Below are 15177 nucleotides of genomic sequence, written 5' to 3'. Positions count from 1 at the left end.
ATATTAGTATGTGATTTGAAACGGCGAATGGGGTTAATAATTTTCTTGGTGATCTCTTATGATAGTTTAGTATGTCATTTGATGATATAATTAGGAACACCACTTAGTAGGAAAAATTAAAAAGTCCTAACCCTAGCCCGATTTTTTTCCTTTATTTTTTCGTGATTTTTCTTTTTTTCCATTTTTCCGAACTTTCCCCTTCCAGACTTATTCCCAAAACCTTACTTGGTGAATATATTTCAAGGAGAATTATCTTTGCGAGTACTGAAGACTACCGGACATCAAATGATGGACCTTCTACATCAACAATTCAATCAAGACGAGGATGATGATTGAGACTCTTAACATCAAGATTTTGGGAATGCAGTTCTCAACAAAAGTTTTGTACTTATTTCAGGCTGAGGGAATGTATGGAGATACATGTGGTTCCTAATTATCACACAGAACTAGTAATAGCATGCAAAAAACTCTTACAGCAAAGGGTCTTTCCTAGGTTGGCCATTCCTTTTTTTTTCTCTTTAAATGCTACATGGCATGTACAGGTGGGATTATTTGATTTACTAACATTTCAAATGCGAACCATCATTTTTACACGTTCAATGGATAGATCTACTGTACAGGAAAATCAGAGGTGCTACATATTAGCTTACATGTTGGTTTCAAGAAAAGCAAATACGGCCAAACCTGCAACCCAAACATCATCATCCAAAACATGCTCTGCAGGAGAGTGGCTTATGCCTCCACGACAACGGACAAATAGCATACCAACCTGCTCCAGTATTAGCACCCCATCACCACACAAACAAAACAAAACAAAACAAAAAAAAAAACATAATTTAACCATCAAATGTGAGGCACAAGAGAACCAACCTTAGATAAATGAGACATTGCCATAGCGTCGTGTCCTGCTCCACTCATCAGCACGGGCACTTCATCTTGAATCTCACCTGTCTCAGTTGACACTCTCTTGAATGCAGAATAAGCTGCAGACATCAGCTGTGAGCTTAGCCCAGGATCACACATCACTGCTTCTGCATCATGCTGTTATATCCCAAAGCAGCTTGAGTCAGTGAAAATAATTCGAGCAACATAAGAAACATCAAAATACTATGAAACTCTCAGACCTTACGTTCAATGATGCAAGAAACGGAACGCCGTTCACATATTTGATGCATCTGGTTTGATAATTCAAATATAATAGCCTCACGTGCCATGTTATCCATTGCACGCAAATCCACAGTGAAGGTTACCTGCAATCAGCAAGTCAATGTCCATCACATGTGTTACTACCAGTCACCAAGTTGGCAGTTCAGGTAAGTCGGCAAGGTAAAAATTCGAAAAATACGGTAAAATAGGGAAACAATCGGAAAAAATTGTGAAAAAATAGAGCTAGGGTTAGGATCATGTAACTGTTCCTACTAGGTGGTGTTCTCCAAGTATATAATTAAATACCAAGTTAAATTACAATAGCAAATCACCAAAACCCATATTAAATCATATCAAGTAACCACATGTCTAAAACACAATCAAGGATTATATTGTTGAAAATATAAAAAGATAACAATCATGAGTCTAAGTTGAGATTCATCAATTGATCAAATCAATGTCATCTTCATTGGCATCTTCATTATCTAACACTTCATCAGTGGTCATCTTCTCTTACTAGTGCATCAAGGTCATCTTTTATTTTTTTTCGATTTAATCACAAAGTTCACGATTTAATCGAGATGTTCATGATTTAATCGTTAAGTTCATAAAAGTCGACTTATCAAAAAAAAAAAATTCATAAAAGTTGAGACTTAATGAAAAAGTCATGATTAAATCGTTGAAGGAAAATGACACAATTTAATCACGACTTTTCCAATACATCGCAGATTTCGGCAACTATGTTACTCGGGTATGGGAAAGATACAGCCAGGGGTGTGCCATGGAAAATTTAAAAACAAAGCGTTCGACATGAGTATGTCATCCACTTTGAAGAGGCCAGTAGTGATAAACTATATCAGTGAACCAAAAAAGATATAAGAAACAAGCTCCAAAAACAGAATATGAAACATCCACCAGAGGTTGGAAGAGGAGATATAACTATTAAAGTGGGTTAAGAAAAGATTTAAGAGAATGGGTCATTGCCTGGCCTGGAATGACGTTACTTGCACCTGGCCAGCTGGATATCTCTCCAACTGTACATACAAGGGATCCTGCAAGCGATTCCGTGTCGAAACCGTTGCAGTGGCCATCATAAGATATGAAATTCTCTGGATGTTTACACAGTCTTTCCAACAATAAAATTAGTTCAGCAGCAGCAGACATCGGATCTTGACGCATAGCCATTGGGACCGTTCCTGCATGACCTTGTGAACCTCTTACTGTTACCTGTCAAATAATTTAAAGGAAAACTTCAGTCACTTATAGAAGACATTTGATTTTTGGACTAAAGATTTGGTGGGTGGTCCCTTTTCAAGGTTCAGGGACTAATTCTGTGACTCACATAAATGAGGACTTCAGATAGTTAAGGTTTGAAACTAAATTATACCATCTGATATGCAGATTTATTTGTGTTTTGAGGCTCTAATTCTTATATGGAACGGATATTTATGTCTATATGACAATAAGTTCTTGGAAGACCTATATGCCCGAATACCATTTTCCTACAAACAATAAATTTATCCCAAAAAAGTGAATGAAAAAACGAAATATTTCATAAATGATTCGTGCTCCAGCAACTTAAACATTAAACATGGAGCTGCAACAAAGTCAAATAACACTGGGACTATATGGAAAAATAAACAATGATCAAAAAAGGATATCCGACATAGAATAGCACACCGTTTCTCCCCTATTGGAGACCAGGTCAAGTACTCACTTAACAGGTCACATTCAATCAAGGGTGTTAAGATGCTGTCAGTTCATTGCATTGAAAAATTGGTGTGCTGCCTTCCTTCTTCCCCAGAGACTGTTGAATCCCGGTTGCAGAAGTCCAGAAATCTCTTCAGCATCGCACATAGTGCAGGTGTGTGTGCATGCGTGTGTGAGTGTGAGTGTGTTGTGTGTGTGTGTGTGTCTGTCTGTCGAGGAAGTGGTAGGGGCAATTCTGTCTTTGGACAACACATTGAATGAATGCCTCAGCTTGCTTCACTGCCAAACAGTTAAATTCTTCTTTTGCTCAATTTATTTACAAATATATTAATTACTGATTACTAGGTACACAAGCAGAGCCAACTTTTGGTTGATTTTATACCCTATGTTTTTGAGATAGCCCTGGCATGTGTTTTGAATTGTTTACAGGCCCTTTGATCTTATTGCCCCCCCCCCCCCCCCCCCACCCCCTGAATTTTTTTGGTGATTGGACACCCCTCTACACTTGTTGAATATTTGAGTTACATCCACCTTTTGTTTTCAAACTGATAACATACCCCTTTCGACCTTATTCCCACCCCCTCCACCCAATTTTTTGGGTGACATAGACACCCCTCTATCAAATTTGGATATTTTGCTTTTTCAAGCTGATGACATTTTCTTCTTTTTTGGACTAACAAAAAATAATCAAAATACCTTCCTTTTTAGCTTGTAACAAAAAAACCTTAGTTTCCTTGTAAAATTATTCGTCTTCAAGAACTTCAACCTTTATAGAAGATTAATTTAATCTATTTAATTATATCTTCAAGCCATCCTTTTGAACATTGCCTTAATTCCTCTTAGAATAACTTAGAATTTTTATCAAAAATCTCATCGTCTTCTATTTCAAAAAGCTTCTCTCGTTCTTTAGATTTAAAGGCTAAAGTAGATTAAATTTAAGGTTTGAAATTATAGTAAACAAATTTCTAAGAGGCTGAAGATGACTGATATTTCAAGCTGAAGACGAGGGTAATGAGGTCATTTTGCATTTGTCTAATGGAAAAGACCGAGGTCGAGGGGGCATGTAGGCATTTTGGAAATTACCTAAATTCCCTTTACTTCAAACTCTAACCAAAAGCACTTGAATTTCCTCTTCAAAACCAGTGATCATCAAGCTCTTCAACATTACCATTAACTTTGCCCCCTTGCCCCACCCCTCAGGTGAGGGAGGAAATCCTGGCTCTACCTTTTAGGTGTATATGCTATGCTTTTTTGTTTGGATGTGGGCTGCCACTATGAAATAGGTTAGAGAAAATTATATTTTATTTGGCTGCTTAATTATTTTTGTTTCTTTTTTCTGTTTAACTATAACAATGCATAGCCTGGAACCATAACCTTCATCCCTATTGATTAGCATTCACTAAAGAAAGACAAGGATTGTGGTAGAAAAAGATCACTACTAGCTATTAATTTTAAGCTTCAGTGAGTGATCCTTGAGGTATGCTTAGAATGTTTAAAATCTCATTTTGACATAATGTTTTGGTCAGGAGAAAAACAGAAACGGTCTCAACTGAACATTCCAAAAAATTCCCGAAACACTCAATGGCTCGGGTTCAATGTTTTGTTCTGCTCTCTACTAAAACCAGAATATTTCTGCCAAAAACATCCTGAAATGGCACAAAACTTTGAACCATACACATAGCTGAAACGAAATTCTGATAAGATAGAAAAGTGATAGGTCAAATACCTTTAACCGTGTCTGTCCAGCTATGCCCTTAACCACTCCAAGAGGAAGACCAAGAGATTCCAATAGAGGGCCTTGTTCAATGTGAACCTTTGACATGTAAAAGATTAAAAAGGAAAAAAGAGTTTTACAATGCACATTGTCAAATATTTATTTTTAGTAGTTAATCTACAAAGAATTCCCACCATTGGCTGGAATTACCTCAATATAGCCCCAGACAGATTGAGGGTCATACTTAAGCTGAAGAACACTTTCTTCAGTAGCTTCGAAAGAGTTCTCCTTAAGAACAGATTGCATTGTTACCCCACTGAATAAAGTTCTATGCATCAAACATACTGAGAAAAACAGTGTGTATATAAATGGAGATATAGAAATATTGAGTTTTTTAAGCAAACCTCTTGTCGGATACTTGCAATATTGAAACTGGTAACACGCCAGCAATAGCAGCACTTCCTAAAAAGGTGGACTGAAATCTAACACCCTCCTCGTCACTAAATGCAATTACCTACAAGCAGAAATCAAGGTCGCAAAAAAAAAAAGATACAATTAAAACTTATAATGTAGATGGGTTCTGAACATGTTAAGAACTCCTTAATTGATATAAATTCAAAGTTTCAGTTTTCTGGAGCATTTGAGTTTTGTCTAGTGAGGAAGCAGTGAAACATTTAAGAGAAAAGGCATTAATACTTTCGAACTTCACAATCAGGTGTAAACTCAGTGTGTTGGGGGATTTGGTTGGAGAGAAACAGAAGAGTTTTCCAAGGAATGGAATCCTCAACTCAGGAGATTTTAATTAGCATGCTACGGCTGTTATTCTTTTGGTGTAAACTCTTCATTGAGTTCAAAAGTGTATTTTTAGAAGATTTTGCTTTTAGGTGGAGTCCTTGTGCTCTTCCTAGTTTTTCTTTTTTGCACTCTTTGTAAGGTTGGTCACCTCGACTACCTTCGTACATTCTTCTCTTTTTATGGAATAAATTTATACTAATAAAAAAAAAAGGTACTAGAAGAATAAAAGATATTGGCCTTCTTATCAAGGCAACCAAGTTTCATTTCTATGTTTTATTGTCTTAGATTCTGTTTAAGATTCTTAATTTTCAAACATTCAGCAAGAAGTTGTGCTTTGAGTTGTCAACAGTTGGGTCCGACACTCTGTATATGCTCGGCATTGGCAGCACAAGAACAAGACTATTGTTATAGTCCACTCAACCCAACGTGGACATAGCTGTGTTCATTGAAAGATATATATTTCCTTCAAGAAAATTGTTATAGGCATGAAAATAATAAAATATCTCATAAAACATCTAGAAAAAAAGAAAAAAACCAAGAAATATCCTGGAAAAAAAAAAGGCAAATAAAGCATGAGAGCTGCTATTGGAACCCCTATGTATATTTATTACACCCCAACTAAAAGTAAAGAAAATATTGAATGGTTGAGAATAAGTAAACGTTGGGGCACCAATATAAGCTCTCTCGTATTTTTTTGCTTTCTATTTTTTGGGTTTAGTATTTTATATGAGCCTAATCATGATTGTAAACAACTACTGAAATTGTTTGAACGAGTGTTATAATGTTTTGTAATGTTGAGACTATAATTTGAGCCAAATCTTTGGAATTTTTGAAGAGTGTCTTTAAATCTTTAATTGGGGTGTGATAAATAATTAAGAAATTGGGGTGTAATAAGTAAAAGTTGGGGTGCCAATAGCAGCTCTCTAAATCATTAATATAATGACACTTAAGCAAGTCTACAGCAAGCAATAACATCGAAGTATCAGATGACATCACCAACCTCTATCGGTCTCTTCAGATTTCCTAACTTCCCGCTGATCTTCATAACCTTCAGAGCAGATACTGCACAAACTATACCTAATGACCCATCAAACATTCCAGCATCGACCACAGTGTCCTGTTTTAAAAAACCAAGAACTGTCAGCCACCAGCATGTATAAATATTCCATGTAAAGGTGTTTTTAAAAAAGAAGCTGATTGTATCACCAAATGAGAACCAATTAATAAAGCTTCAGCACTTGAATTCCTTCCTTCAATTCGACCATGAAGATTGCCCATCTGATCCTCCCATCTGGAAATTCAACATCAATATCAGATATATTTCTGACACACCGTGCTCGAATAATAAAAGAGAGAAAAAGCTAACGTTCTCAAACCAGCATCATCCATCCAACTACGAATAAGATTGCGAGCTCTTTCCGAAGCTGGACTCAAGAACGTCCGCTCAAGATAGTGTTCGGCATCACTGACCTTCAAATAAAGATAAATGAATGTTTAGAAATAACTGGGTAGTCATGTCAATTATAATGGTCCTAACATGATTGAACAAAAAGCAGGAGCAGATTGTCATTTTCTTTAATCGGTCTGGAAATGTAGATCAATCAAGGATAGCTCTTACCCATCAAAATAAATAAATAAAGCATCACTCTTCCCTAAGGGCCACTCTACAGGGTGTTCTTCACACCCTACTCATTGTATTGATGTAACATATTCCCTTTTGATAATCCAGTCATAAATGCAGAGGAAATTTTTTTTGGATTCCAAACAATCAGATATAAATTCTTCGAGAATCCAAGACTAAATAATGTAAAATCCATTATAGTGAAATTGATCAAAACATTAATCATTAGTTATATAAATAAATAAGTTTGCTTTCATACCTTCCCTAACTCATGAATCCTGGCCACTGCCTCTTCCCTTAGAATTTCCGGGAACAAATCATATTTCCTGCTTTCTATATCTCCCACATCCATGCCTAATTAAAAGCCAATTCAACAAATAAATTAGAGATAAACACTATATAGAACCTCTACGTTACTAGTCTTGTAAGTAAAGAAAATTCAACTCAATTTTCTCACAAAATTTATTATTCCTCATTTCCAAAAACTTTTCTTAAAACTGCATTGAATTTGAAATTATAATTACGATAAATAAATGAGAAAAGGTTCTATCTACACCCAAGAGGCAAGAATTCTCCATTATTAATGTTTTTCTTACACGTGGTAGTTGAGGTGGAAGAAGAAAAGGGATTCACGTGTTGTACCTCTCCTATGCTAAACATACAGCAAGTTTCTACCCAATAATACCATCTCTTCTTTTACTCTTTGCAGATGATGCCCAAAAATACCCTCCACGCTTGCAAGACTACATGTCGTTGATTGGCACAAGGAAGGCCACGAAGGCAGTGTCGCCGCGTCATCCATTAGAAGAGTGCCATGTGTCATGGGCCCCTTGCAAGGCACCATGTGGCACCCGATGCAAAGCATGGGCTCACTCCTTGATTTTTTTTCTTTAAGAGCCTTGGGCTCACTCCTAAAGCAAAAAAAGGCACCCTTTTGAAAAGAAGAATTCATTCCACCATTCAGTTATGATGTGATAACCGTACATTCTCAAATCTAAAAGGAGTCGGTCTATAGCAGTTCCCAAAAATGCTTATCTTCCAAACCCCAAGGGGTTGGCTCAATGGCAATTTCGGACCGATAAGCGGTTAATGCCTGTAGGTTGTGAGTTCAATACCCAATATGAACATTATTTCCTCAGGGGCCACCCGCAAGGGCACACCCTCACTTACCTGGTGCGTGTGATGTGCGAGCGTTGCACATGCCCCAGGACTAATCCTTGGACAAAACCATGGTCTATGGACTGGGCAAAGCCCAAATACGGAGCTGGTCTATTGTCTTCAAGGATACCTAGTTATTTAAAAAAATGCTTATGTTCCTGCTCCATAGCGGTTTCATAAACCCCAGAAAATACCCATGAAAAGTCCTCATTCACACATTTACACGAAATTGAACCTGAGAAGGCTCCTATCAATTGATCTAACAAAGTCATGTAATACTTATTCCACATAGTGATGATGTCTCCCGAGGAACCTATTGTCGGTGGTACTACCCACCCTTTACCACGGCCCCACAACTTTCCAATCACTCCCCAAAACTTCATTCAATTTGGATTCTTGTAGTGTTACAATATGAGAATTCCTAGATTTAATCAAATCTTTCACTGAGGCCCATTTTGTACTTTTACCCAAATCCCTTATGCTCTACGATAATATTTTGATCACAATAATGAACCACTTTCTCCCCTCCAATACCTGGTTACTACACACCCATTCACTGGATGTCCAACTATATTTATTATGAGGCTCTGGATTTTTCTATCCAACCTAGGTTTTGTGTTGTATGTTGATGATACTATACCCATTTTCCTATTTTTCCATGTGATGTGATTGCTCTATCATTTGTCCCTCCTTTTAAGTAGATTCCTTCACAATTTGTTTTGCATTCCCCTTTATTACTTCATCCATTTCTAATAATCCCACTGTATCCTGGGTTTCTGAAAGGTGACCCCTAATTCCTTTCCAATCACCACCTTAGATGCTAATGTTGGATCCTCATTTTTACCTAAGTGAACGATTCTCAAGGATACTGCATCGTTCATGATGTGCTCCATCAGCTAATAGAATATCTCCTATTCGATTCTCTTCCTCAAAATTTCACATTTCCCCTCTCCAATGAAAACTCCCCCATCTCCTCCCCTTCTCATGTTCTAGGTTTTGTAATCAGACACTGTTATTGAATTTTTCCCCCAATATTTTTGTTGCATTGATGTTGGACCTCATGATTTGATCTCAATAAAGCTCTCTAACGATCAACCAACCAACTCTAACGACCCCACTATCATTCTGCCAACAAATAACCATTTGGCCTATAATAGAAAACCTTTTTCCTTTAAAATTTAAGAAAAATCTCACTTTTATTATGGTTTTGATTGAAAATTAAGTTCTATCCAAAAGATATGATAACAACTATTGGGATCTAATAAATCACAATTATAACTATAAATCCATCGGATCTAAAACTTTATAGCCAATCAAAATCAAATAAACAAATTATCATTTACAAAATTTAAACCTCTACCTTTTAATCACAAAAAATAACCATAACTTAACAACAAATTTTCTCATGTTTTAACACCCAATTTGTAAGAACATCGATAACAAGAACAATAGAAAGAGAGCACTACCCCCAATCCCAACATAACCAAAGTGATGAGAGAAAACTAAAATAGCAAATTAGTGTGGAAGGGAGGCAACTACCCTCCCTACATAGAGTTGCAATCCTAAAGTTCTTTCTCATCATGGAAAATAGATAATGCAGAACGCAAATCAAGTCAACGGTCAAGGGTCCCAACGATTTTTTTTAATTATTTAGGTTTTCACTTATTTGGGTCTAGATTTATCGTTTTATTGTCCGTGGTTATTTTAGAGTAGTTATTTATTTATTTTTCTATTTTAGTAATTTAATTTTATATTTGTTGGGCTTATTGTGATGTTTTATTAGGCCATGATCTTAGTATAATATTTAAGGGCAATTTAGTAACTTTAATTTATCTTTTATTTAAATTTATTAGGGTTGAAAAATTAGGAGAGAGAAAGTTATGAAAATTATATTATTTATTTTCTTTATATAGATTGTATTAGGGTTTGTTGTTATTAATGAATGAATATGATGAATAAAAAGAAAGCTTGATCTTGATCTTCCCAACAATGAGTGTGGTCTGAGGCCATTTTGAAGTGAGTCCAATATAATATTTTTTTCTTCTAATCTTTATTTTTCTTTTCTATTCTTTTGTTTTTCTTGATTTTCTTTTAGTTTCTTGATTCTTGAAATCTCATTCTTGATTCTTGATCATCGATCCTCACAAACCTCAACCCTTAATCCTTTCCCCATTTTCTTTAATCCTTATTTCATTAATCTCTTTTCCAAATCTTTAACCTCATCTAACCTTGTATTTTTGGTCATTGGGATTGTGGTCATACTTGAAACCCCTTTCTTGATGTTTGATTCTTGGTGTTTGATTATTGATTCTTGAAACCTACAAACCTCAACTCTTAATCCTTTCCCCATTTTCTTTAACCCATATTTCATTATTCTCTTTTCCAAATCTTTAACCTCATCTAACCTTGTATTTTCGGTCATTGGGAGCCTGAATGATCGTGGGAAAATTATCCATAATGAAATTGATAAATAGAGGGGGGGTGGTTTAAGGAAGACCATAAGATAAGTTTTAACTTCTATCTGAGAGTCACTAACTTAAGCATCAAACTTTTTTGAGTGGGTACCACACAGGTGGCCCCTAGGCAATAGCAATCTAGGAGAAGATCGCATCTACAACAAACTGAAGCTCACACATTGGCATCATCCATAGTACCTAAATCTATTAAACCAAATATGTCATTTTCTAAAACCTATTGATATTTGTGTGGACCAAGTGGGAGAACATTTTCAATATTAAAATTATTAATATTAATATATTTTATAAAATTAGAGAAACCTCCTTGGTGGTCTTACACAAATATAGTTTTCCTAATTTTGATTGTAAAATTACCTAAGACCAATTAGAATACAATTGAAATTTTCCATTTGACAATATAATAGGGATTTTAATTGCTAATATAGGTTGTCATTTGCCATTAAAAGAATAATTTCTACCAAAACTCTAATTTCCATGATGGGAATGTAACATTTTAATTCTATATATAAAAGATAGTCATCCCCCTCACACACTAATTAATTGTTTCAATTTTCTCCCATCATTTTGCTTGTGTAGGGATTGGAATAATTTTCTCTTTCTATTGTTCTTACGATTTATATTCTTAAAAATTGGGTATTGGAACATGGATAATTCTTTTGTTATGCTTGGATTAGTATTTGCAATTAAAAGATACAATGATTTAAATTTCATAGATGATATCTCGTTTATTTGGCTTTGATTTATTGTAAAACTCTAGATCATGTGGATATATAATTGTAATTGGGATTAATTCCTAAGAATTGGTATCAGCGCCTTTGCATTGAGCTTTATTTTCAATCTAAATTGAGAGAAAATGTGATTTTTCCATCAATTTTAAAGAAAAAAAATAAAGATTTCCATTTGTCGGCCAACTAACCATTTCTTGTAGATTGACTGGCATAATCACTAGAGTTGATTGCTAGGTTGGTCAATGGTTCCAATAAGCCTCAATAACCCTCCTCTATTAAGTCTTTCCCATATTTGGCCTTAAAAAACTTCCTCCACAACCCATTCCTTTCAATCCCAAAATGCCACACACTTACCCAACAACGACTTATTCACTAACATAAATCTCTTAATTCCTAGACCCCCTTTATGCTTGAAACTACAAACCATCTTCCAAATGACTAAATGGAATTTGCGATTGCTAGCTTTATCATTCACTCATTCCAAAGGAAATCCCTCACCATCAATTTTAGTGGAGATTATATCTTTTTCAAGATCGAAAACAGAGACAAAAAATGAATCGTAATGCTAGATCTATGGCTTTCCACAACCCCAATCTTTTCCTAGCATGCTCAATTATTGGATCCCAAATGCTTGACATTATGTACACCCCGGGAAGGCCCAAATAGGTTGAGGAGAAAGCACCAACTTGACATCCAAAAAAAACTGCCCAAGCATATCGAGAGCAAAACCTACTTCAAAGATCATACTCTACCTTAAATTAATGGGGAGGGAAGAGACTACCTCAAAACAACTCAACATATCTCTTCGGAAGTAGACATGATTTGGGGAAGCATCCAAAAATATGAGTGCCATTTGCACATTGAAGGTGAGAAATTTTAGGCCCAAACTCGCCCACCTCAAACCCTCTTAATGCCCTCACTCTCAATGCTTTGGATGTCATCTTACCCAAAGCTTCGAACAATATGTTCAAAAGAAATGGGAATAGAGGATCACCTTGCCTTAAACCCCTGGAAATCTTGAAGAAACTTGCCAGACTGCGATTTACCAAGATAGAAAAAAGTAATGGATGAGACACATTTACCTATCTAGGAAATCCATTTTTCACCGAAGTCCATGAGCCTAAAGAGGTACCAAAGAGAATCTCAGTTAACATGATCATACACCCTCCCAATATCAATTTTGCATAACAACCTTGGTCTCCTTGGTCCTTAACCTCGAGTCAATGCATTCATTTACTATCAATTCAAGACCCCATCCAAGATTTGCCTCCCCTTGATAAAAGCTCCTTGATTTCAACCAATAATGTTGGGAATTACTAATTTGAGCCTAGAAGCAAGAACCTTCGAAAAGATCTTATACACCGAGAACATAAGGCCAATGGGTTTGACATCCCTCAACTCCTCCACTCCATTCTTTTTTTTGGAATTAAGGATATAAACATGGCATTTGAGTTGAAATCAAGGAAGCACCACTCATGAAATCCTTCAAAACCATCAACATATCATCCTTAATAATTTCCCAACAAAACTGGTAGAAAGCCATGTAGCCTTGTCTCCACAACATGCCACCAATAGCATTAACACCTCTTCCTCTCCAAAAGGTCTTTTCATCCACTCCCTCAAGATATTTTCCATATTAATAATTGAAAAAAGTCCCGACACTGACCATGTGCATTTTTCAAGCTAATTCAACCAGATTGACTTGACAAGTTCGTTCCGTCGAATGTAGAGGCCAAGTCACCTCAAAACCTAATCAAGTTAAGTTGACTCGGCCAAGTTTGAAGTAGGCTAGCCGAGTTTTAAAATTATGCTACAAACCAACTCTCTTTTTGATAATTTTCCTAAATACAATCAAACGGTGAAATTCATTCTCCTATAGCATTCATTTTACCATGACCATCTTCCCTATGAAATTTCTAATCCCTTGAAAACAAAAACCTTGTTATCAAACAAACCCTAAAAATAGAAATACGGAGAAATCATCCAGAACAGAAACGAAAATATAATTTTTCAGATATCTGAAATCTCATGTCCAACAAAAATAAAATGTGAGAAAAAGAACAAGAACATATACTGAGAATTCTTCACCAACTAAGCCAAATGAATCAAAGATAATCTCTTTAAAACCCTAAAATTTACAGAAATCGAGAGAGGAAAGAAAAAAAAAAAAGACTCGCTTATACCTGTGCAAGTGCAAGAGTAAGCCAAGGTGATTGTGGAGACCAGTAAGAACAACAGAAAAAGAGAGAGACTCGCAGTTTTGTCCTTAGAGATACTATGTTTCATGAGGAGAGACGCCATGGCTGCACCTGTAAAGAGCAGCCACAATCACAGAGAGCTCAGACAAAAGACGATAACAGCGTGGCTTTAGTGAAGAATTTTCCTCGAGAGCTTCTAATTATTCTATTAACACACCCATTTTTTACTATAAAACACCAAACTATGTGTAAAGTGTAAACTGTAAACTTGGGGTGCAACTTAGATCGGTTTGAGTCAAATTATAATTGGTTCGGTTCCACTAAATTGGAACTAGAACCGACTGATGCAATTTAGTTCAGTTTGGGGCAAATTAGAATCCAATTGACATAGGTCGAATCCACTAAGTAAGTGCCAGAATCGAATCCAAACATAAATGAAACCAAATCATACTAAAGTCATTTGATTTGGTTTGATTTTCTGAATTATCAAACCAAATTAATCCAAAACTATCGGTTTGATTCGATTCTTAATTTGAATCAGATCAAGTTGCTCCTAAGTGTTAACAACCTTTTAATTTTCAATAAAATTAATGTGCTGTAAGTAAAAGTTGGTGTGCCAATAGAATATCTCTAGCCTTTTTCACGTGGTGGAGCTAGCAATCGTGCCCATATTTCGTCAGCTGTCAATGCGTATCTTAGTCACGCACGATATTATTTAAACTTTTTTTGGTGCTTAACGTACGCAGCAAAATAATCAACAATCAATTCTGCGAGCGCCACCAACTCAATTATGTGGGCCCTTGGGGTTTGTTAACCTGCATTCTCTTGTACACAATAACGTACGACGCCTTATTGGAGAACAGACATCAGGGACTAAATCATTGCATATCTCAGACTGTTATGCATTCCCCTCTTAGGAAGGATTATGGCGGTCAAAATTGATCAGGTCGATCTTGGACCAATCCCACTCGTAAGTGATCTGATAAAAGTCAGATTGAACCCTTTTCGTACCATTTTTTATCGGATCTCGATATTAGGATCAAATTGAATTTCTACACAATCCGATTGAATCAATTTAAATTTGATACATAAAATATTGATGAACTTCGTACATTTAAAATATATATACTAAATTTTATGTCTCTTCTCCTATTTTATGAATCAAGGTTATGATTGACACAAAATTGATCTTAAAGATTATCACGTCCCTTTCTTCTCAAAAGAATTCATTGATCCAGATCTATGTTACCTAGTTCACTGATCATTTAGTTCGAATTCGGATTCCCATTTCATGGTTCATCAATCTAGAATAAACCCAATTCATAGTGGTAGGCAGAGATACTTTGTTTCTTGGTTTGCTTATGTTTCTCGATTCGATTCACTCAAGGGCGGAGTTAGGATTTTCTTTTAGTGGGGGCAAACGTATAGTTAATTGGAGGGGGAGGGGGCAAAAATTGCAAGAAGATGAGGAAGTGGGGGCAACAGGGTCAAACGGGGCCTATCAATAGTTCAAAATGTAGGGGTATCTCAAAATTAAGCGAAAAAAATTGAGTGATGTCAATTGCCCCAATGTCTCCTTACTAGCTTTGCTCCTGTATTCACTTGTGCTTATGTATAATTCAAGCATAGA

The 15177-nt window shown here is 35.9% G+C and overlaps 1 protein-coding gene across 2 annotated transcripts; it reads right to left on the bottom strand.

Moving 5' to 3' along the window:
* Positions 1-470: 470 nt before the first annotated feature.
* On the bottom strand, positions 471-13696 carry AAH (allantoate amidohydrolase). Of its 2 annotated transcripts, XM_086420377.1 has the most exons (12): positions 13533-13696; positions 7246-7340; positions 6732-6835; positions 6572-6656; positions 6366-6482; positions 4975-5084; positions 4781-4886; positions 4583-4669; positions 2131-2373; positions 1125-1250; positions 871-1041; positions 471-769 (listed from the first exon to the last, which is right to left on the bottom strand). In XM_086420377.1, exons 1-12 carry the CDS (start codon positions 13648-13650, stop codon positions 647-649), a joined length of 1485 nt encoding a protein of 494 aa, XP_086276503.1. In that variant the 5' UTR covers positions 13651-13696; the 3' UTR covers positions 471-646. The 2 variants fall into 2 exon arrangements, with proteins under 2 accessions (XP_086276503.1, XP_086276504.1); XM_086420378.1 differs by lacking the exon at positions 471-769 and having other exon boundaries at positions 900-1041; positions 1130-1250.
* Between the last annotated feature and the right edge of the window lie 1481 nt (positions 13697-15177).

The sequence above is a fragment of the Akebia trifoliata genome, chromosome 13 (assembly GCF_017979445.1).
Source record: "Akebia trifoliata isolate Shusen 1 chromosome 13, ASM1797944v1, whole genome shotgun sequence".
NCBI classification, from domain to species: domain Eukaryota; kingdom Viridiplantae; phylum Streptophyta; class Magnoliopsida; order Ranunculales; family Lardizabalaceae; genus Akebia; species Akebia trifoliata.
This window is presented reverse-complemented; position numbering and strand designations above follow the sequence as displayed.

Coding starts and splice junctions, on each gene's coding strand:
- AAH (XM_086420377.1), bottom strand. CDS start 13,650: ATGGCGTCTCTCCTCATGAAACATAGTATCTCTAAGGACAAAACTGCG. Junction 2,374..4,582: donor CTGGACAGACACGGTTAAAG/GTATTTGACCTA, acceptor ATTATTTGACAG/GTAACAGTAAGAGGTTCACA. Junction 1,042..1,124: donor CTTGCATCATTGAACGTAAG/GTCTGAGAGTTT, acceptor GGGATATAACAG/CATGATGCAGAAGCAGTGAT.